This window comes from Vulpes lagopus, chromosome 7 (assembly GCF_018345385.1).
Source record: "Vulpes lagopus strain Blue_001 chromosome 7, ASM1834538v1, whole genome shotgun sequence".
Lineage (NCBI taxonomy): Eukaryota > Metazoa > Chordata > Mammalia > Carnivora > Canidae > Vulpes > Vulpes lagopus.
In genome coordinates, this window is record NC_054830.1 from 119992046 (window position 1) to 120015504 (window position 23459).

General features: G+C 42.5%; 1 protein-coding gene across 2 annotated transcripts in view; it reads right to left on the reverse strand.

Annotated features, from left to right (window-relative positions):
• The window catches only part of LOC121496136 (synuclein alpha interacting protein), a 149820-nt gene that overhangs the window by 59090 nt on the left and 67271 nt on the right, over positions 1–23459 (reverse strand). For both annotated transcript variants that reach the window (XM_041764428.1, XM_041764427.1), the window contains 2 exons: positions 16080–16183; positions 3140–3212 (listed from right to left, as the gene is read on the reverse strand). In XM_041764428.1, coding sequence (XP_041620362.1) covers positions 3140–3212; positions 16080–16136 — 130 coding nt within the window. In that variant the 5' untranslated portion in view covers positions 16137–16183. The remainder of the gene's footprint in view (positions 1–3139; positions 3213–16079; positions 16184–23459) is intronic.

Below are 23459 nucleotides of genomic sequence, written 5' to 3' on the forward strand. Positions count from 1 at the left end.
CCTGGTTTATTTATTTATTTGTTTGCCTTTTTTGGTCACTGCCTAGAGCATAAACATCTTGAGAACACGTGCCTTATCTACGTCTTATTTGTCACCTCGTCCTGAGTGCTTATGATGGGGAATATTCAGTTATCTGCTGGAGGAATAAATAAAAGAACAAATGGGTCTGAGAACATCTGATCAAGGGCTTGTTAATGCAAGGATGGATGGTTGCATTTGACAACCTACACAAAATGGAAATTGCTTAACAAACTTGAGAAAGATAAAGAGCCTTTATCTGGTAGATTATATTCTAACTGACAGGAGGTTGGGTGGAAAGTTTTTCCAGAGGGTGCCCCATCCAAAAGAAGGTGTGGACTCTTCTCAGAGGCCAGTGTGCTTTCTGCTGCCATCTGTTCAAAAAGATTACCATAAAAATGAAAATCTGCAAGCCCTCCTGGTGCAAGCTCCTCCTAGGTGGCTGACACAGGAAGACAAAAAGGGGGCAAAGGGTATTTCTACAGCTGGGTGCCCTTGGAATTAGTTGGTAATGGCTCAATTCTTTCAGAAACTAGCTGTGAAAAATCTTCACTATGTTGAGATTTCTTTCAAAGGAGCTCACAGATCATCTCCAGTGATGCTATGGAGAGATGGATTTTTCTACGTGTTCTTTTTTTTAGGATTACTCTTGCTCTATTAGTTTGACAGTCTTCAAACAAGGTGTACATGTGATTCCACTGGAGGTATACACGTGATTCCATTAAGAGGCCCTAGTCTTGCCCACATGCACCTATTTCCTGTCAGGTCTAATTATTGCCAATGACCTTGAGCACTGGGTCTTAGCTCTGGGTGAAGTTTAAAGGCTTCTGAACTTGAAATTGGCCTCCTCCTCAACCAGAGAAGAGATGTCCAACATCACCTATTGTGCAAGTGGTGAGGAGTCACGACCTAGAGAAAACGGGATGAACCAGCCTCAGGAAAAATTATTTTTAACAGCTTTCATTAATTCACTTACCTTGGTTAGCAAGAACTGCTACTGAACCAAGAAGAGAAATTCACTACTTCATCAATGAGGGAAAATGCTGATTTTTTTTTTAAGTTTTAAAAGGATAATATCCTAAAATTAAATGAATGCTGTTCAATCAAGCTGTCTGAAGAGAAGTATATGTATATGTAGTGGACAAGAGAACCCACTCCAGAGGCAGACTTGCTGTGGGGGGAATCCCAGCTCTGCAACTTAATTGCTGTGTGACTCTAGTCAAGATATTTAACTTCTCCGCTCTCTGCCTCAGTTTACCTACCTATAATATAAACGTCATAAGTACCCAGCTCATGGGGATTTTAGGATTAACTAAGTTAATGTGAGTAAAGGGATTATAATAGGACCTCACACACTGAGCACTGTACACGTGATTGCTAGGATTTCTTCTCTTTACTCCCCAGCTCTAATTAAAGAAGAAAATCCTGTGTATCTACAAAGTAACTTCAGACATGTTACCTAATTTGATCCTAATAGTTGGCAAGAAGCAAAAACTTCTTGCTTTTTTAAAAGATTATTTATTTATTTATTTATTCATGAGAGACACAGAGGGAGAGGCAGAGACCTAAGTAGAGGGAGAAGCAGGCTCCATGCAGGGAGCCAGATGCGGGACTCAATCCCAGGACCCTGGGATCACGACCTGAGCCAAAGACAGATGTTCAACCACTCAGCCATCCAGGTGCCCCCCTTCCCTGCCTTTTTTTTAAAGATTTTTCTTTCTTCTTTATTTTGTAGCTGATCAGACTCAGGTTCTAGGCTTATAGCTGATAAATAATTGAACCCTAACATGAACCCAAGTCATGGCCCTGGTGCACCAGTCAGCAATCCAGCCTGGAACCTGAGGATGCCTTGTAAGGAGGCATATCCCTAAAGCCTTGTGGCCAAAGCCTCTATTAAATCTGACAGAAACCTGAGTGTGTTTGAAATTTAAAAAACAAAACCAAAAAAAAAAAAAAACAACCCTCCGAAAACTAAAGGTAAATGAGAACTTTTATGGGAACTTAGAACTATCCTCTGTGTTTCTGACCCAAACATTAAAACATTACTTTTACTCAAACAAACAAAAAAAACCATAGAGATAAATAAACCTTGAAAGACTGTTTGCTCCATCTCATCTGAGCAAAATGTCAAAGTAAATGAGATTTCCAGGGGACAAGTAAATTAGTCTTGTGCAAGTCCTTTCTGTGAGAAAGCTACTAGAATACTCTAGTAGCTGTCCAGGTAAGGGCCATCTATCTATTTATTCTGAAACATGATACATACAATCTCAGGATTATCTTGGGCCTTCCATAGCCTATGGCTCTCAGGATTCAAGCTACTATCAGAGGAGCTCCAGCTTTGGCACAATTAATGGTGATGCCTTACAGCAATTACTTCGAAAAACAATAAACATCCTTTCATAGTTCAATGCCACGGTATCGTCCCCATCGACATCCTTTTTAATTTTCATTTTGCCCATCACAGAGAGAAAAGGAGAGAGGCTTAATTTGATTTACAGAGGGAAAAACAACCCTGAATGTCCTTTTTTTTTTTTCCTAGGGGTGGGGGCGTGTGCAAGGAGAAAGGTCAACCAGCTGGTTTTCATCTATATGCCATAATTCTCTGTTTAGTTTACACTATTAAACTCCAAAGCTTCGCTTTAATCTTAACTGTTACAGTATGCCTTCTTGCAGATCCTATCATGTCGCATCCCTGATAGGGTTTCAGACTCTGGCGAAGCACCATTCCAAGCTGGTCCTTGCCATATGGGTAGTGAATGCATCCAACATTTTTTCATTGGCGCCTGCATCATTATGTTTTGTCACCAATGGTTTCTCGGGTTTTTAGTAAATTGCTGCGTCTACTGTGGTTTGGAGCTGTTGAAATGACGGGCTACATTTATTTGTATACAGCCGAGTCCTTACTAGAGCCTCCCTGTCCCGTTAGACTTTGGAGGATGACCTAACATCTGTTTGCAGAGGGTGTGTGTGTGTGTGTGTGTGTGTGTGTGTGTGTGTGTGTAGGGGCACGAAGGGAGAAGCCTCACAAGGCAGGAGCAGGCAGGGTGAGGGGAAACAGCTTCCTGGGGCCCTCCAGGCTCTGACAGTCAGGAGCAGGAGAGGGACGAGGTGAGAGACTCACCTGATCTGTCTTCACTTTGTGAATCACATCTTCGGCACAGTTCGGGGATGGTCTTCAGTGATGTGACTGAGTACTGGATGGGCAGCCAGAGCAGAAAGGGAAGAAAGCAAGAGTTTAAAACATTCAAATTGGCCAGAAAAAGCACAACATGGGAAGTGATACTTGAGTACAACATGTGTGTATCCAGAAAGTCCGTCTGATTTTATCCCAGATGGGCTGCTTGGTGACTCAGGGGCATCCTAAGCTCTGCCTAGAAGCATCTAAGCAGATATGCATTAAGAGGGGCTATATGGGGATCCCTGGGTGGCGCAGCGGTTTGGCGCCTGCCTTTGGCCCAGGGCGCGATCCTGGAGACCCGGGATCGAATCCCACATCGGGCTCCCGGTGCATGGAGCCTGCTTCTTCCTCCGCCTGTGTCTCTGCCTCTCTCTCTCTCTCTGTGACTATCATAAATAAATAAAAAAAAATTAAAAAAAAAAAAGAGGGGCTATATGGTCCTGCTTTTCACATGGAAGGTGGGAGCCGAGCAGGCATTCTATCTCCTGTTACTTTTGCTACTTGTTTGTAGAAGATGGAAGAATTTTGTGGCCTTGGGGATTTCCAGAAGGTGTGTATAATCTTTGCATTTTGAGTCCAGGTGTTAAGAGCCAAGGGGAAAGGCCTTAGCTTCCTGCAGCACCCAGGGCTGCCAGGAGCCTTACCTGTGGCCATGCTGGCTGGACCGTCCCAACATCTCTCACGTTGCCACTTGTCAGAGATCTTACTCTGTGGCATCTGTGAGCTCCATGGGAAATACTGGGGGTGCAGCGGGGAACGTTATAAAAAGCAAGAGGAGCGTGGTTCTGTGTCTGAAAGCTCATCTGTTTCATGTACAGAGTAGTCTGAACTGAAATCACCTCCCAGCACCAACCCAGTAGCGACTCAGGGGCCAGCTCCCAGGATAACAAATTACAACACGAGGGGGCATAAAACCAGAAGAGCGAAAACAAATGTGAAATCAATAGGTATGATGTATGGGGACTATGTTTGATGCCACTCAATCTTCCTTTTAGAAAAGGATGTTTTAGAACAAAAATAGATGGGATGAACTATTTCTTTAATCAAACAGACCATCTTTGATCATACATTAATTCATAAAATATAGCTCCCTAAAATTATTTTGCTCTGTACCATTAGGAACAAGGTTCTTATGGAAATGAAAATATACTATGAATGACCTCACTGCTGCAAAATTTGGGAGGATTGAGAAGAAACCTTTAATCTGAAAGAAAAATGATCATGGGAAACTCATTAGGATTATTCTAGCATTACAAATGAGGAATGTGTAATTGGCGAACATTTGTCAATAAGAAGGTACTTTAGTTAGCTTGATGTTGATAGATGAAGCGAAGTGTCTACATCGAGACCCCCCCACCCCACTCCCCAGTGCTTTTCACATGATGTCAGGACAGCAAGACAGAGGGAGGGGCAATTGTAGCTACAGTCAGTTTGCCAATTGCATGTCACAAACAAATTAAATTTCCAGTTCTTCCAAGTGAAAAATGAAATCTCAAATGACTAATTAGAGAAATTACTCTTACCTGTCTGATGCAATAACATCCTGTTTATGGTGGCCATTCCTTGGAGGCCACAGGTGCTTTAGTCAATCCCCTCACATACTCAGAAGGAGGGAGGACTGGCTCTTAAACCAAAAATGAACTTTAAACATTCTTCCCCTTTAACAGTACGTTCTTTGGGGGTTGGGGGGTAACACAGGTACAGAAGGCATTTTTCTTGTTACTAATAAGGTACCTTATGTTCTTCGCCAAGTACAAGGTCTCTAAGGAATCTGGTAGCTTCTTGAGACCAGCTGGTACAGGTTAAATAATTACACAGTTTATAATTCAATTAAAATTGGGGCTTTTGTTTCAGCTGCCATGTGCCCAAGGAAAGCACCCTTTGGCAGAGTCTCACCCCCTCTCCTGTTTTATTCTGTTTTTCCTCCAAGACAAAATTTTAGAAACGGGGAATTTAAGATGGATTGTGTTTAAATATAGTTAATGATAAATTCAATAAGGTTGCTCACTTGGCTTAATGATATACCTTTGATTGAACTGGGTATGCTGCTTTCTGTATTTTCAGCCACATGCATTCTAATTGCTACCTCTCACCCCAAAGTCAGGCATGTCAGGATCGCTGAATTATTAGCTATATCTTCAGCTCTTCCTATGTGATCTCAAAGGTCTGAAGAGTGCAGTAACTCTTAATGTAATAGGGTTTAAATTTGCCTGGTTGGGGTGGGTACTGAGCTACAGGCAGAGGACTAGCCTCGCTGAGGCCCACCCACTGCCTCAGCCTACATCCCACGCAGCAGCTTTGTGTGTCCACCTCTGGCATAGAGAAAGTCACATCTGTGAAGGCATACATCTTAAGCCTTTGGGAATAATGACCTTGAAGAAAAAGTCATATGCTGCTCCTGGTAATGAAAATCGCAAGTACAGCAATCTCAGAAAAGGATGATGTGTTGGCCAGAAAATCAGAGTTTTGGATAACTGTAAGGGTATATGGAATGGCCAATTCAGCAAAGACTCCAACCTACACTGTGAACAAATCCACCATCCTTTATAAAGACACAAGGAAAACATTAGTTTGTGTATTTGTTTCAGTAAGCACCAATACTGCTCTTTGGATAGAAGATAGAGCTTAAGAGAATGTTGTACAGTTAGGTCATGATGGGAAGAGGAGCAGAGGAAACACACAACTTGCAACACTAATATGCAAAAGCATTTTCATAGGTGCACATCCTTGAATAAGCAAATGACCCAGGAAGTCTCCCTTGCACGAGCTCATTGTACTACCATCGGGGAGCTGAAAGGGAGGGCTTCCCAGGCCCTCATCTGAGTGCAAAGGACAGATGGCCTTTTATAAGGAGCTGTCTGATTGCCAACCCACCTCATTCCCCGGACAATGGCCAACTCCCTGGGCAACAACCACTGTCATTCTGGCCCTATCAGAACCAAAGCCCAATGTATTTCCCTGTCTCTTGCCCCTACTCCCTGCCTTTGTATTCTGTTCCCCTGATACCTATTATCCTTGATGATAAGAGAGAGGGGGCTTGCAGATGGTTGAAAAGCACTACATTTCCTAGCTCTATATGTTGCTTATTATTTTTTTTTTTAAAGAAAACCTTGCAGAGGTTATTCCCATAGAACTAGGCTTTGTGAACTTAACTTCATTTCCACTCCTCTATCATGTCCTAAGAAAAGCCACGGGTTGACCAGCTGTCTCTGCTTCTTCAATGTCTGGGTGCATTCGAAGTTTACTGCCACCTTCTGTACCTCTCTACTCTAGGGTCCTCTTTGCCTGCAAAGCCTTCTTCTGGCCAGGGAAAAGCCAGCATTCTGCAAGGCCAGCTTGCACTCTGCTTTCTGCATGAAACCCTGGCTAACTGCTTCAGCCCTAAAAGACTCTTCCTTGCCCTTGGGAAAATACTGCCTTGCTTTGTGGGCTGTTGTTTCCTAGGTGTTATGTTGGCTCCCAAAAGTGCCGGAGACAAAGGATCGCCATCCTTACTTGGACATGCATGTAAGCATGGCACACAGGGTCTTATTAACTACTTGACTGAAATATCAAGACAAGCACATGTCTGATTAATCCCTGGGCATATTATAGATGTTCAAAGTAGCTTTTTCATATTTAGGTATTTCCTCCATGCTTCCATACTTGCACTAGAATTAATTAGCTTTCTAAAATGCAAATTTGACTAAGCTGCTTCTCTGTTTCATATTCTTCAGGGGCTCTGCATGGGCTACAGGGCAAAGCCTTAGCATGGCATGTGAAACCCTCCATGAGCTCAGGCTTCTCTCTTAGCACCGTCCACTTCTTGTGATTACGGCAAAGTGAAATTTCTTATGGATCTCCGATCTATTGTTCTACCTGTCTATACCTTTATGCATGATATTCTATCTACTTGGAATGCCATTCCACCAATTTCACTAGGCAAACCCTTTTTAATTCTTCAAGCTTTGTCTGGGAGTCACTTTTACAAAAATTTCTCCCACCCTCCCAGATGGAAGTAATTCCAGCTTTCAAAGTGTGATGTCTGGACCAGTGGCATCAACCCTATCTAGGAACTTGTTAGAAATTCTTGAGCCCCATCCTAGGAACTCTGACAGCAGAGCTCAGCAATCTTTATTTTCACAAGTCAACCAGATGATTCTGATGCATGCTAACATTCAAGAACAATGGCTTTATACGTATATTTTAGGTACCAGTCCATTACAGATTCTATCACATGATATTTCACCTATATGTTCCCATCATTGCTTTCTCTGCTTTTAGAGGATATGGACAATATTTTATTTACCAAAGATACTGGGCACTTACTGAACTGAATAAAATGAATTCCCCTATGTAACCATAATTTTAGTGGCAATAATAAAAAGAATAATAGTAGCAGTTAATATTTATATGGCACTCACCTTCCTAGAAAGACCCATTATTACCAGCCTAGGGATGCAATCATGGTATAGTTACAAGAAAAATAATTCTAACAGATTAATAGGATGGGTAGTGGCTGATGTCTCAGCCTTCTGCATGAAGGACAATGGATTTGGAACCAGAAGACCTAGTTTTAGGCTCCAGTTCTGATATTTATTAACTGGGGCTCTGGACAAATAAATCATTTCATATCTCTGGGGTTCACTTTCTTAACATGTAGAACACAGGTAATCATGTGAGATAACGCCAAAGCCAAGTCAAGTCAGTTTGCAAGCACTAAAATGATGCTGAATGTTTTTATCTTTTTCTCCAACCTGTTTTCCATGTGTGTATATGGCCCTTCTTCTCTCACCATCTTCATTCCCCTCCTGATTTTAAGCTCAGCAGATCAAGATATGGCAACTAAAGAGACCCGAGGAGGGAGATGAGCTGGGATTGGAAAGGAGGAGAGCCCAGCTTGTCCCAGTAAGTTATTTGGCTTCTCTTTGGTCTTTCCTCCTCCAAAAGAGTCCACAGCCAAGGGCTGACACTGAAGCTTAGCTTCGCAAACTAGAGTCAAGATGACGCAAGACAATCCTACACATCCCAGCCTGCGCCAGTCACTTTTGTCACTCTGCCATGCAAAATAGCTTGAACATGCATGGGATTCATAATAACCATGCATTATTTCTACACTGAGCCATGAGGATCTCTGACCACCCTAGATATTGTTCAGGACTAAAAGGCTTTGGCCCTTACTCCAGAAAGCTGGAGCCAGTTGGGTGAACAAGCAGACATGACTCAAATGGTAATGAGCCACAGAGAATAAAAGAATGAAAATCCCCAGCACCTTTTGAAGTTAGAGACTTTAAACAACTGAGGTCTCATTACGTTTCCAAAAGAAACAATTAAGCCAGTCATCCAAACAACCATCCTGAAATTCACGATTCCTCACAAAGCTTTCCAAAATTTAGGCAGGCATCTCAATAGGCACACAACGAAACAGCAACCATGTGTAGACACAAAGCTGGCGGTGAAAGCAGACACACCCTGAAGTGCGATTTTCAGAGGTGTAGTATTTTTCTGCACTTTAGGCCTTCTTTCTGGTGGCCTGCCTTTCCAGTTCAGGAAGGCATGTCCTGACTTGACGCTCTCCCCACAGATGATGGCAACCATGTGGCACTAACAGTCCACCCCTTCCCCACTAACCCTCCACTTGTGCTCAGGCCTCTTCCTCTCCCATGCCTTCAGAGCTCGGGCTTTGCCATCATCCCTCTTCTCTCCTTCTCCTCAGCCACTGTCTTCGGCTCTTTCCCCTAATCCTATAAAAACAAAAAAGTACCCCTGCCGCCTCAAGACACACTGCCTCCCCAGTTGACCACAGGCTTTCTTGCTCTTGTGTTCACTGCCATCTTTTCTGAAAGAATTGCTGTGGTTATTTCCTCCCCTTCCTTGTCTCTTACATTTGCCCCTCTAGCCACCATGACATGGCTTCCACTCTACTGCCCCAAAGGCCCCACTCTTATTATGGCCACCAATGGGCCTTCACTGGAAAATCTATCCCTCTCTTTATAATGGCCTATTTCCCACAATTGGCCACTTGTTTCCTTAAATTCTTTAGATCCCTCTCTCCCTTCAAAGCTCCCTTAATATTCCTCCTCTATTTCTGAAAACTGTTTTCCAGTCTCTTTTGTAGAAGCCTCTTTTTCTCCATACCATGTGGAACAAACTTCTGCACAGCTCTGTGTCCTTGGAATATTCTTTCCACATTTCCATATTTCACAGTGACCATACTGATGCCCACAGTTTTAGCCTCCATTTCTACACAATGCAGGTACTGGTGAGCTACATTTTCATATAATTCATCCCAGACTGCTTGCTTTGTTTGTTTGTTTGTTTATTTATTTATTTATTTATTTATTTATTTATTTTTAGACTGCTTTAAATACATTTCTTTCTACATTTAGGCTTTGTCAGAGAAGAATAGAAATAATCCTATTTTCAAATGCATTTTTGTTCTGGTTCCTTGTTTTTATTCCATCAAGAGAGTTTTTTTTTTAAATTAATAATCAAATTCTTTTATGCTGAGATTTTTTTACAGTTGGTATTTGGGAAGACTCAGTAGCTGTTTGACCATTTTCAGAATATACCACATATAGCATTATAGTTCTAACATGCAGTCAGGCAAAAGATGAAGGTCCACACTGGCAAAGGTGGTGAGATAGCATAATACTGAATGATCCCCTTCTGCTAGGAGAAGTGATCATGGATGAGAAGAGAGCTGGATGAACAGAGCCAACCAGAGGTGACCAAAGGGCCCAGCAGAAGTCATTTCAACAGAAGTTACCCACATGGTTTATAGAGCCAAACCGCCCACATTATATCCTAGCTTCACCATTTTCCCACTAATTAATAGTAATTACTTAGCCTCTATCAGTTTCTTCATCTGTAAAACAGGATAATAATGCTACTTCTATCAGAGCATGGCTGTGAAGATTATGAGCTATCATGTAAAACACAAGTAGTTGTGTCTGATGTATAGTAAGTGTTCAATAAATGCTAGCTATTACTATTATTTACATTAAAAAGTATAAAAAATGAGCATTTAGAAGCTAAGGTAAAGCAATGGCAACTACTGAGGCAAACGTTAAAAATTACAAAAGAAAGATTAAAAGAAATCTAACTGGAAGCAGGACACAGGGCTGGCTATAATCCTTGTTATGATTCAGTGATGGTCTAGTTTTAATTGTGAGCCAATAATCAATCACCAGAGGAATATAAAGACTGTCAAGAATGGAGCTTGAAATTGTAATTAAATCTGACCTTCTATGAAGTTAACCTGACATTTCATAATAGGCTCAATTGTTATGATAGGGTCCTGTAAACTCTGAGAACATAGATCAAGCCTGTGTCATTCATCCACACCTAGAACTGCTCCTGGCACACTGTAAACGTTTAATGCACGTTGTTGAGTGGATCAGCATAAAGTCTAGCCATACATAAGAGGTAAATAGTCTGTGTAAATTAACTGTACCGTGAATCTAATACATGCTCTCACTAGCAGGGAAGATAAGATCTTTGAGGGCTATCTGCAGAGTAAAGGAAGAGCAAAAAAAAAAAAAAAAAATCTGGCAATTGCTCATTCTTGGAAATCACTCTATAAGGCTGATTTCCACCTTCTCAGGAAGAGGTATCAGGTCCAAGATGTGGAGTCTCGGGGCCCAGGTTCCGGTCTTGGGCTCTTATACTACCTATGGGACATGAACATGTAATTCATCTTGTCTGGATTAGATTATTCTTAATTCCTTTGCTGGCAGGTGTTAGGATACAAGAGAACACAGATGACATGTGATAGCAGAACAAGGCAGGAGGCTTTTGATAATAGAGGCCGCAAAAGGGAGGAGTGAAAGGTAATCTAGACTTGAACACAGGACATTTGCAAAAAGAACATGTGGACCCCCAATAAAATTAGATTGTACCAAGAAGCCCTAAGAAAAGTTTTAGTGTGGATAAGAGCAAGTGAGTGCCAAGAAGGGCAGGGCTGAGGGACAGGATGGTAAAAAGGGGGCCAAGGCCACGTGAGAGCATCTTGGTCACCTTCTAGGAGGCACAGAAGCAATCATGATAGGATCTAACTCAGGTAGACTTCTTGCTAGAGAAGAGAGACAAGCCAGGTTCTTTCTACCTTGATTAACTTCACATTCTTTCTCGCTCTGAAAATCGGGGCAAAAGCTGTATTCTTGACCCACTCAACTCTCTGCCTGAGTCTACTTGATAAGCTCCCCATGCCGTTTCTTGGGGCCTCCTGCTGCTACGAAATTACTTTGTGGAAATGGAATGAAATATTGGGAAGCATCAGTATTTTACATTGAGTAAAAAGTGGTGCACACAAACCAGAGGGTGGCAGGTATTTTAGTGCAAGGATGGAAAAATGTGAAAACCCACTGAAAGGAGAGTTGTTTGCCATAGGAGTTACTTTCCCAGACACCTGGGTGGCTCAATGGTTGAGCATCTGTCTTCAGCTCAAGGCATGATCCTAGGGTCCTGGGATCGAGTCCCACTTCAGGCTCCACACAGGAAGCCTGCTTTTCCCTCTGCCTATGTCTCTGCCTCTCTCTGTGTCTCTCATGAATAAATAAATAAAATCTTTAAAAAAAAAAAAGAAGAAGTTATTTTCCTATCAGACAATGGTTCAGTCTCTTTAGGGAGATGAATCCACATAATTCTGTGCTATTCCTCCGGTTGGCTTAAAGGGGATGTTGAAGAGCAAGGACACTTGTTTGTCTTGATCTCATGTGACTTGCACAAAAAAAAAAAAAAAAAGGCTGTCACAAAATGTCATCTTTCACCAAAGTTGGAGTCCTGGTGGTGAGGAAAAGTGGCAAAAAAAAATTCTTCCTGAATAGAGGAAGAGAGTATATCCTCACTTGTGTGTGTATTTACATGTGTATGTGCGTATGCACATATAAGTATGTGTAGAGCTATGTATGTATACATATGTGTGTATTTTATAAAGATGTATGTATGTATTTATATACATACATATATAAAATTTCATATTTTCTCCATAAGATTCAGGCAACAGGTAGCTCATTATTACCATTTACAGATGGGAAAGCCCAAGTGCAATAAAATTAAGAGAACTGCCTGTTTTTTTCTTTATCTTGTTTTATATTTTATTTATAACATAAACCAATGCCATTATTTTTGAACAGCAATTTGCAATCACACGGTACCAAATGTGGAAAACTGATGGCATCTTGTGGACTGGTCCAGAGTCCCTACTCCAAGTCGCTCAGAAAGGGGAAGGAAAAGTGGTCATACAGTTTTCTGTTTTTTGTTTTTAGGATTTATTTATTTATTTATGAGAGACAGAGAGAAAGGCAGAGACACAGGAAGAGGGAGAAGCAGGCATCCAGGGGGGAGCTCGATGTGGGACTCGATCCCAGGACCCCGGGATCATGCTCTGAGCCAAAGGCAGACGCTCAACCACTGAGTCACCGGGTGTCCCTGGCCTTTCTTAATAAAACATATACACCATGACTACAAAGAACCCTGTGGTAAAATAATATTCAGGCGCATTTTTCTTTCTCTAAGAGAGTGGTCTAGCTTCCATAGGAGTTAAGAAAGAAATCTGCAAACCCATTTGCAGAGACAGGAAAGCCCTGCTTTGCACTGTGGCGTTTCTATGTGTCGTCATCTCCCTCCCGGACCTGCCGGGATTGTGCAATGTTCTCTCTGTTGAGATGGCAGGGTTACAAGAACGTGTAGTTTAAACCCCACCGTTTGTGAAGGATGAACGTTATTTTGGAGTCTGGGAAGCTTCAAAATAATTTGATTGCCTTCTGGGTTTTGTCTCATTAGGTAAAGGCAAAAAAGTTTTAGTTGCTATTTTGAACCAACATACAGCTTGTGCTTTAATTAAAACAAGAACCAGGCTCATGACCAGACGGGAAAATGATGAGACAGAGAGAACAGATGATGTCAGAGGGCCACAGCTAGAGAGGAAGAAGAGCAGTTGTGAGCTTGGGCATCTTTTTGGTAAACATCTTTTTTCAAATGTATTGTGCATTTTCCTCCCCACTCCTGCCACTCAACCAGGGAAGAGACGTCAGGGCTGTCAGAGATGGAGATTATGGAATCCTGAAAGTAATGGCATGTTTATGGGGGACTGACTACATTCTTTTTATGCCAGTGAATGAGCAAGTTGAACACACCTACTTTTACAAACGTCAGCTTCTAAATAGCCTCCATTTGGCTTTTTTAAAAAAGATTTTATTTATTTATTCATGAGAGACACAGAGAGAGAGGCAGAGACACAGGCAGAGGGAGAAGCAGGCTCCTCGCAGGGAGGCCCGATGTGGGACTCGATCCTGGACCGGGATCACACCCTGAGCCGAAGGCAGATGCTCAACCGCTGAGCCACCCAGACGTCCCTCCATTTGGCTCTTAAAGCAGTTGTAACATTTATTGCTGCTAGTTTACCTAAACAGGCAGAGAACAATCATTTCAATATTAAAGAGGTCATCACTGCTTTCCCCAAAAAGTTAGTATCTAAGAATACGGTCCTGGCACATTTAAAAGACTGAGCCTGGATCCAACAGAGCTATTATAAAATAATCTGCTATGTTATAGAGGTTGCCATATTAGAGCTTTTTAAAATTTCATGTGGTTAAAAAAAAAAACAAACGCAACAGGATTGCTTACCCTCAGTACTACCGGCATTGTAGGTCAGGTATTTGTTACAGGGGATTTTCCTGTGCATTTTAGATTGTTCAGAAGCATCCCTGGTGTCTACCCACTAGATGCCAGTGGGACCCCTCCCCAACCATGACAACCAAAAATGTCCCTGGGCATTGCCAAATGATCCCCTGGGGAGTGGGTAAAATCTTCAACCCTGAAGACCACTGCAGTAGACTATATTCATCCAGGGAGGCAGTCAAGTACTGCACCCAGAGCAGGTGTTCCAGAGACAGAGCACTTCCAGTGAGCTGGGTGGCCCTGGACAAGATGGGCAACACTTCCATGCTTTGGTATGCTCATCTGTAAAATGAAGATCATGATACATTTCTACCTCCCAGGACTGTTGCATGGATTCAACAAGATCCTGCCCCTCCTCGAGGGAGCGATCAGTAAGTGCGTGCCATTACTGTTTCAACCATTCCATGGCTGCCATTTCTTTCCTTCTGATTTAATTGTGAAGGCAGGTTAAAGATCCAAACAATAGAAACCTATTGAAAGTGGATGGGGGAAAGGCTTGAGGGCAGCTACACAATTACAAATGGACTAGCTTTATTTATGTTTCCGAAGTGGTCAAGTTGTAGAGGCTGGACTCTTACATAATTCTGTATCCCTGACTTGCTAAACGGTGCCAGCTATTGCTTAACACGCTTTATTATCTTTCAAGCGGAGATCCCTAATTCATCAAAATTATAGGCTGCCGCCAGATGATTCTTCTGTAAATACAAATGCTCTATTGTGTTTTAAAAGGAAAAAAAGTCCTGACGTGATGCCTGGTTCTCTCCCTTGAGTTCTTTCTTCACCATTGGTCATGTAAATATTATTGTTATTATTCACTGAAATAATAACACAAGCTACTTTACGAGCAACTTACTGTATGCCAAGCAAAGTGCTCCATGTATATTATTGGGTCACTCAATCCTCAAAACAGCCTTAAAAGTTAGGTGGGTATCTTGGGAGAGGCGAAGTTATCATGCACAGTCAGCAAAGGCCAGAGCAAAGGAGGGAGCTGACTGCTGCCTCCCAAAGCCTATGCTCTTAAAAATTTTTCATTATCAAAGCTAAGAGAGCTACTCTGAACTCCTAATCATAATGCATGTTTCCTCTACTTATAATGAGGATCAATAAGGACTGTCTGGAAGCTAAAACAGGGAGAGGCTGGATTTACATTCCCCTGGTACCCAAAGACTCATCCAGGGTCAGATAAATCAGGTCATTCATCAGACTCACCCTAGTAATCCAGTGCTTACAGATAATGCAAATTTTACTTCAAAATGAATACCAAAGTAGAGAAATTAGTCCATTGCCAGAGGTGTGTGAAAAGAAGCTTAACTTTTTGAGACCATTTCTAGTGGTGACCCAAAGCTCCATGCCCTGAGAGAGTGATGGAAAGTAGCTTCCAGACCATGGAGGTGGTGAGAAGAAAAGTTATACGGCTGGTTCAGAAACATCAACCTTCCCATCATTCCAATCCAGCTGGGGGCTGAGAAACCAACCTGGCTGCCAGTTGGCCCCTGTGGCAGAATTAACTGTGTGGCCCGGGGTAAATCACAATCAGCTCTAGCCAGGCTTTGTACAGAGAGGACCCCTCAGAGCCACCGTGGGGTAAGCTGGAGGCAGCAGGAAGTTGGTGGCTATTGTGGGAATGAAGCAGCTCACCAGCCCATAGCTTTACAGGATTAAGCAGGGCCTCAGAGAGCAGGTGGCCCAGTCCTTATCAACACATGACTCTTTCTCAGCATTTCCCAAAAGCATCCAACCTGTGCACTGATACCTAAAATGACTGGAAGGATTCCTCTTATTGTTCATCAGTTAATAATTTGGCCTTCCGTGTCCTTGTGAACTCCAGAGAACGCTGGCTGTGGCAAAGCCAATCACATAAAGGGAATTATCACTGATAGGGTTAATAACGGGCTATCCACAGGCACTTTATATGTTTACTCAATGAATAATTTTGACAACAAGGAAACCTATTAGGAAGGGGAGGCTCAGTAAGGCCAACTGTCTTTCCCACTCCACCCCTCCCCCACCACACACACACACACACACACACACACAATCAAGTGAGATTCACTTCTTAGTCCAGTAGACCCCAAAACCACACTGTCTGCCACATGGGATTTCGGCTGTCAACTGCTAAACACGACTGGGAGAGTTTAGGATATACAGATTATAAAAAAAGCAGCCCATGTAGGTGAAAGCAGTATCTCCTGAAGCATCGCTTGCAAGAAGTGCTACTTACAGATATATCATCACTGAAGTCAATTTCATCCAAATCAAGGTATTCAGGTGCTTCCATTATTCCTCTTTGCACATTTTGAGTAAAGTCAAATACTTATAAAAGTCCTGGAAAAGACAAAAGCAAAAAAGAAAAGCAAATGAGTTAGCTGTTTTATAACCCAAACTCCCATCTATAGTTAAATAAACAAAAATGAGTGGGATAACTGGGGGCTAGTGCTGCCTTTAAGCATACGTTTGCTCGTCTGATGTCCCTGCCTGGCTTTCTGGAAGCAGGGAGTTCAGTTCCTCGGGCTCCCTGGGGAGCACCCCAGGTCCTTTGCTTCACTTCATCTGTGTTCACTTGTTTGTGCCAAGGCAGTGACTGAGATCAGCTGCTTCCCCAGTGACCAGTATTAGGATGCACCCAGCCCACACCTAGCACTTACCATGCCCTGGGTGAAAGCAGGGCTTTGGTGATGGGGAGCACGCCTCAAAATCTAGGATATTCATTATATCCCGATGTTTACTATGGGCATATCCTTGGAAGCCGAGCATGGAGCAGTAAGCAGTGGATCCCCACAAAAATAACCCAAGTACAAGACAGAGACCAACTAACCAACCGTAATGGCTACTTCAGATTTTGTAGGCCAACGTCCAGTTCACCCCTTCCCCCAGCTTCTCCCATCTTCAAAAAGAAGGATCCAGGCATAGATGTAAACCACAGAGTTTCCACATGGCTCCGGGCTTCTCACAGCTCTGCCTGACTGTGCCACAGTGACCTGAGGCCGGCGCCAGAATGTCCTCCATCAGCACTTGCCTCAGGGCTGCCTGTAGCAACCCTTTAAATCTGTCAAGGAAGATACATCACCTCCCAGCTTGCTTTCCCATCACTTATCATCATCACCATTGGTGGTGGCAGTGGCACCTACAGATGTCAAGAACAGAGATATAGATCTCCGGGCAGTGCCTGAGTGCACAGCATCTCCTGCAGAGCTGACTCACAGAGCCAACAAGGGTCCCCTTACCCTAACTGGTCTTTCTTATTATAGAAACTGTCTGAGGTGCTCAGAATTGAGCATCTGAAATAATTTATTCTTTCCCCTTTCAGTTCTCTAATCAAGGGTTATCTTGATTAGACAGAGAAATAAGAAGACTAAGGAATATATTACTGGAAAGTGAAAAGAAGTCCAGGCTGAGGAAAATGAGTTTAATTAATGATGAAACTGGGTGTAATTAATATAAGATCAAGAGTTTAAAAATGACTATTTTTGAAAAGGAAACTCTTACTCTGGAGGCACTGCTTTGCCATTTTGAGATCTTTTCTTTTTTTTAAGCTGCACAAATCACTTAATTACAATAAATGAGAGAAAAATCACTTGCCCTTCATAACTCAAAACTGTCACTTAATTTCCAGTGTTTCTTCTCTTCCTCTTCCCACAGCATGTACCATTTTTATATATTTTTAATTATAGTGGATATAGAAATGATCCAAGAAAAGATTAGGATGCTACCACCATGTTCGAATGAGATTATCCACTTAGAATAAATATTAAAAGCTCTCTCAGGGGCGCCTGAGCGGCTCAGTCAGTTGAGCGTCTGACTTTTGATTTTGGCTTGAGTCATAATCTCAGCGTTGTGAGATAGAGCCCTGAGTCGAACTCTGCACTGGGCTTGGAGACTGCTTACGATTCTCTCTGCCCCTCCCTCCCCCTTTTCCCTCTCTCTAAAAAAAAAAAAAAAAAGTAATTTTTGAAATCACATTAAGGTTTAAAATGAAATGAAATCAATTTGTATTTGTTATATATAATATTATATATCAAGATTACATTATGTATTAAAATTAACATAATATTAATAATTACATATGATTAATATATAATTATAATTAATGCAATTATAATCATTTTAATAAATAATGTTGAATAATATTAATGTTTTATATATTTACATATTATTGTATTTGTTATATACTTTTTAGATATACATATACATCCAGGACTTTTATTATTTATGGAAATTTAAAAGTAGATTCTTAAGCAAATTGCTTGGTAAAAAATATATAACTTTTCCTCTAATCCTGACAAAGATTTTCAGAGAAAAAAATGCACACTCATACTTGCAAATTACACAAAATGACTTTCTCTTCCATTCTGGTTGATTCTGAGACAATCTAGACTACATGGATTCTAGCTCATCAACTGGCCAACTTTCTTCTAATCTAGTTTCTTTTCACTACATCCATACTCCACGATGAATTGTTAACCTACAGACTCTATTCCTGTGGTCTTGGTGAGCACAAGATGATGTGGGTGTCTGGATGGGGTGCAGACAAAAATAACATCACCAGAAACAAAGTTTCACGAAGCAAGAAAAAGTATTGAAACTGAAGATCGAGCGGATCTTTAAATATATAGACATACAGATGAAATATAAAATGCACATGAACACATCTTAACGAGACAAATTAACAAGTAATCATCAAGCCCCTTTTTGAGGTGTTCTGATAACATAAACAACAATATCCACTCTAGCAGTCATTCTAATGGGACATAGCCAGTGGATAATATAAAGCATGACATTAAAGCAGATGATCTTCATGTTTAGACTTAGAGATAGTAGTGAGAGTCTTTATTCCATAGACCAGAAGACAAGAATTACAGTGGTTCCAGCTCATGAAGAGCTGGGCCACTGCCCATGTTTATTGCAGTGGGTTGGGGGGTGCAGCCTCAGACAAAGGGGTCCATAGCATCCACAACCTTCCTCTCCTAACGGGCTTTCCCGTGCAGCCATCTCCTGGAAATGCCTTATTCTCTCTACCACTCAATTCCTCTTGTCTGGTTTCAGGGCTTCTCTCTCTCAAGGTACCACCCTGGAAGAGTTAACCTCCCCAGTTACAGAGTGCAGCAATCCCCATGGTTCACCAATCTGGCCACAGTCCCAATATTCATTGCTCCTTTTCAGTAGAGAGTGAGACCCCAGCTGTCCCAGTGGTCATTACATGGCTTCCACATCCGCTGAAAATCATCCAACAGGATAAGGAAACTGAGCTGGGTTGCAGGTGCTTTTCTCATCCTGACCCAGTGGCACCATCCTGCCCCACATTCCACCTCACACTGGAAGCCAGGGTGTCCCCTTTCTTGACCACATGCTTGAAGGGAATACACACGGCCAGAGAGGGCACACACTGGAGGCCCATGAGTGGAGTCTGGCCCACAGATGTGATGTGTCTGGCCCTAGCAGTGTTTTTCAAAAAAACTGAGTTAGTTGCCAATTTGTAGACCTTGGGTGATTTCACATAAAATTCTGGATTACTTGGTTTGCTTTAAAAAATATCTGAAGCTCTGGCCAACACAGATCCACATTCCCTGTGACAACTGGCTGGAGCTAAGCTGCTTCATAGATGGGCCTGGGCTCCCAGTTCACCAGCTCCCCTTCTTTGGCTCTCCTCACTGAGGAGCCCTGCCCCACTCTGGGGGGAATGTGAGTGTTTGAGCCTTCAAAGAAATTCAGCATTAAACAATAAGTATCATAGCCACCTCTTTTTGTTACTCATGCCTCCTGCCAAATAATGTTTACTTCGTCTGTATTCCGAGATCAAATTTGTATTCTAAGATTGTTTTAAATTCTCATGCCACAACAGGAACAATAAAATTTCTTCCAAATAAATTACCAGCTCGTTATAATTTATACTTTCACACAGCCTCCATGTTCTCTCCTAGGATTCGGAAAAGAAAACCTTCACAAAAGTCATAAAATGTTGCAAGGTGGGGATTACGTTTCCTTTATTTTACAAGTGGAGGAAGGAAGGGTTCTTGCTTCATTGTGACCGCTGCTGTAGATTTTCCCTTTGCTCTTGTGACCAGAGGGAAGGGCACAAGTGCTGTCAAGTGCAAGGCCAGTAGACAACCAAGGCCATCCTCCCTCTGGCCAGACTAGCAGCTTGGACGCATGATGGCTAAATTCACGCACAGCCCAGAGAGTGGGTTTACACTGAGGTGAAAAATACTTCTCAGCCTCCCCAAAAAGGGTGGTCTTGCTGCAAATCCTTTACATGAGATTTTTATTGCTATGCCTTATAGTTGGCCTTGGGATCTCAAAACCCCGTCATTTATAAATTTGTGCTGTGCTCGCATCCCCATCAGCCCTGCCCCTGCAAGCTGTAGTCACTTGCACCAGGTTCTGAGGTCATAAGGGCTTTCTTTTGTATTACTGCCCCCTTCACCCCAACAGACCTTCTTCCAAGATCTGTCTACCTTTGGTACTGGTGACTCACTAAAATTCCATTTCAGGCTCAGCAGGGCTTTTCCTTTGTCCTCATGGATGTTAGCAAGTTTCAAGTTGTTAATTGCTTAGGCAGGTACATTCTGTGTTTAACTTTTTTTAAGGGTGGGGAGAAATGAAGATCTAAGCTAGATAGTGAGTGGGAGGATAGAAAAATAAAAATATTTTCTAATGGTTGAGTGCTACCAATCTCAGTAGGAAAATTTATAGGAAGGAAAAGAAAGAACATATTAGACTGTGGGGACACAGGGCTAGGTGACTGGGACCTGTATGCTGTGCAGAAGCTGTTGGTGACACCTTCCCTTCTTTTTTGATGTGCCTGAGGTATCAGGAGAAACATCACCCAAACTCTGAGCAGATGCTCAGCTAGAGGAGATAAAGGACAACGAGCACCAATTGTACACAATGTCTCAAGGGGACACAGGTTAATCTAGACCTTGGAGATGAGGCAGGACTTTTTTCTACTCTCATGGAGTTTTGATAAACTGCCAAAAACTGAAGTCCCCCCAGTGCCTATTAAAGTGTACAGAAGGGGCTCATGGCCCTAATGGGTCTATCAACACCATGTCACCCTCTCATAAGGGACCTCAGTGATGGCCCAACCACTTCCTTCCAGGGAAGATTCAGTCTGGGGAAAGAGCTCAAAGGAACTATGGGTCCAAATGGATAATAAAAAGGAAGCAAGCAATTGCAAGAAATAGCCTTACCCCATTCTTGTATTATACTGATCATCTTCAGGTGACATTTATAATTTTTCTGTTTTGACTTGAAAATTGACTCTAAACGTAATTCCACATGAAGACTTCCCAAAATCTGTGGCTAATGGCATCATTAAGTGGAAAAAGCTTGGAATGGCCAACAAACCTTCTGTAAGAAGCTACACTCACTTAATGTACACATTCCGGGGTGCTTGGCTCATAAAAGGCTCACGGATTTGTGAGTACAGTCACACATTACTTAACCTGCTCTCCTGAAATTCTCCTGAAACGTAGGGCCTCGCTCCATTTTACAAGGAGTCGGCATGGACTCACTCCGAAGGCTCGTGTTACACAGATCTCTCCTCTCCTGCCAAAGTCACTAGTGCTCCGTTTACCAGTTGACTACGAAGGCCTGGTAATTAAACTGGAGCTGGGCTTGTCAAAATAAATGAGCAGAGTACTTTCGGCGATGAGGTAACCTCAATAGATTTGCATCACAGTTTCTTTCTTTGCTCTTTAATTCACTAGTACTTGGGAAAACAGAGCAGCCTACCCCCCTGTGCACGCACACACGCACACACACCAAGAGCCAAATCTGTACTGGGATACATTTTCAGTTTGCAAGCTTGCACACAGATACTGGATTTACTTCCTTTAATATAACAAGAGCTCCAAAAAAAAAAAAAATCACCAACTAAGGACTGCAAGGCACGAGTGGAAAAAAGTGAAATATATGAAATGCCGTCCCCAGTTGGCTCGGTAGCTTGGCTGGCAAGGAAGCAACTCATTCCAAATGTTGGATTCAGTTTCTTTTACTCTTTGATTCAACAGTGGCCAGAACCATGGCAGTTGCTAAATGCCTAGTCCTGAAGCAGAAAAATGACAGAGACAAGACATTTCTACTAGAAAGAGGCAAGTGGAGAAGAGACAAGAAGGATACAAGGTAGGGAGGGGAGGGAGCACATGCTCTGGAGATTTCACCCACTTCTTGCTTCCTCATTTAGGGACTACCTCCATGTGCACACTCTCCACACCAGTGTGGGGCACACAGTATAAGGGGACACAGGTTAAGAAAACAAGCCATCTCTTTAAAAAGGAAGCAGGGGGAGGTCTGGGTGGCTTAGCAGTTGAGCATCTCCCTTTGGCTCAGGGTGTGATCCTGGGGCCCTGGGATCAAGTCCCACATCGGGCTCCCCTCAGGGAGCCTGCTTCTCCCTCTGCCAGTGTCTCTGCCTCTCTCTCTCTGTGTCTCTCATAAATAAATAAAAATCTTAAAAAAAAAAAAAAAAGAAAAACAAAACAAGCCATCACAATAAAATGTGGTCCTCGTTCAGAGGAATGAAAACACAGGAGCCTGAGACACACAATCTAGACCTTGGAGATGAGGCGGCCTGCCTGCGAAGGATAAGGTCTCAGATGAATGCTGAGGGACAAGGGTATGAATGGTGAGGGGAGCTGGAGGCCCAGGGTGTGCGTGGGGGGGGTCTCCCAGGCAGTGGTGACAGCATGGGCCAAAGCCAAGAATTATGCCAGTAAGATAGGTAACACTGATTTTGCACCTATTGCTGCTTTTGTGCAAAAAGGGAATTGGGAAGGGTGAAGGCCAGAGTGGTAAATTGGGGGTGGTCAGGGGATTATTTCCAAAGTCAGAGTGTAAATACAGCACATTTTCTTGGAATATCACATTTTCTGGCATGTTTGGAGAAAACACAAGTGAATGTTTGCTATCCAACAAGAGACAACACTGACCCTACCCCAGCTCTCGGGGAAGGGATACTGCACTTCCTGTTTGCCCACAGTACAGTAGTGAAGCAAAGGAAGCTCTGTCCTGGGGTCTGGGTTGGGTGCCCTATCTGGAACAAACTTTATATCCAGGCCCTATGTGCTTCTTTCTACATACACTCTCCCATTTATATTTCACAAAGGTCCTGAAAGACAAATCTCTTCATGATTCTTTTGTGGAGATAAGGAAATTTAGGCTCAGAGAGGATCTGGAATTGCCTCACGGACACACAGCCAGAGCTTTTGATGTTAACTTTGCTTCTTTCCCTTATTCCAGCTTGTCAAAACTGCAGAGGTAAAAGTAATGCTTTGCCTGTATCAGACATTTGATTTTTTTCAAGTCATATTGTTTTTATGTGACTTTATTTATTGTAAGTCCGTGAGGAGGCAGAGTGTGTATACCATGATTTGCAGTCATCTCCTTTCTACTTTACAGATGGGAAAATGCAGGAATGTTTGGCCCAAATTAAATACTTCTAAGGAGGAGAAAAAGGAGAAAAGCAGCTCAGACAAGTGACTTGCCACTAATTCTGAGACTCCTCTGCTTTGCCCTCCAGATTGCTCTGAAACATGGGCATGTCTTTGAACCATTTGGGTCAGAACTCCATAGACATCCTTATTAGTCCTTAATTGAATTGCTT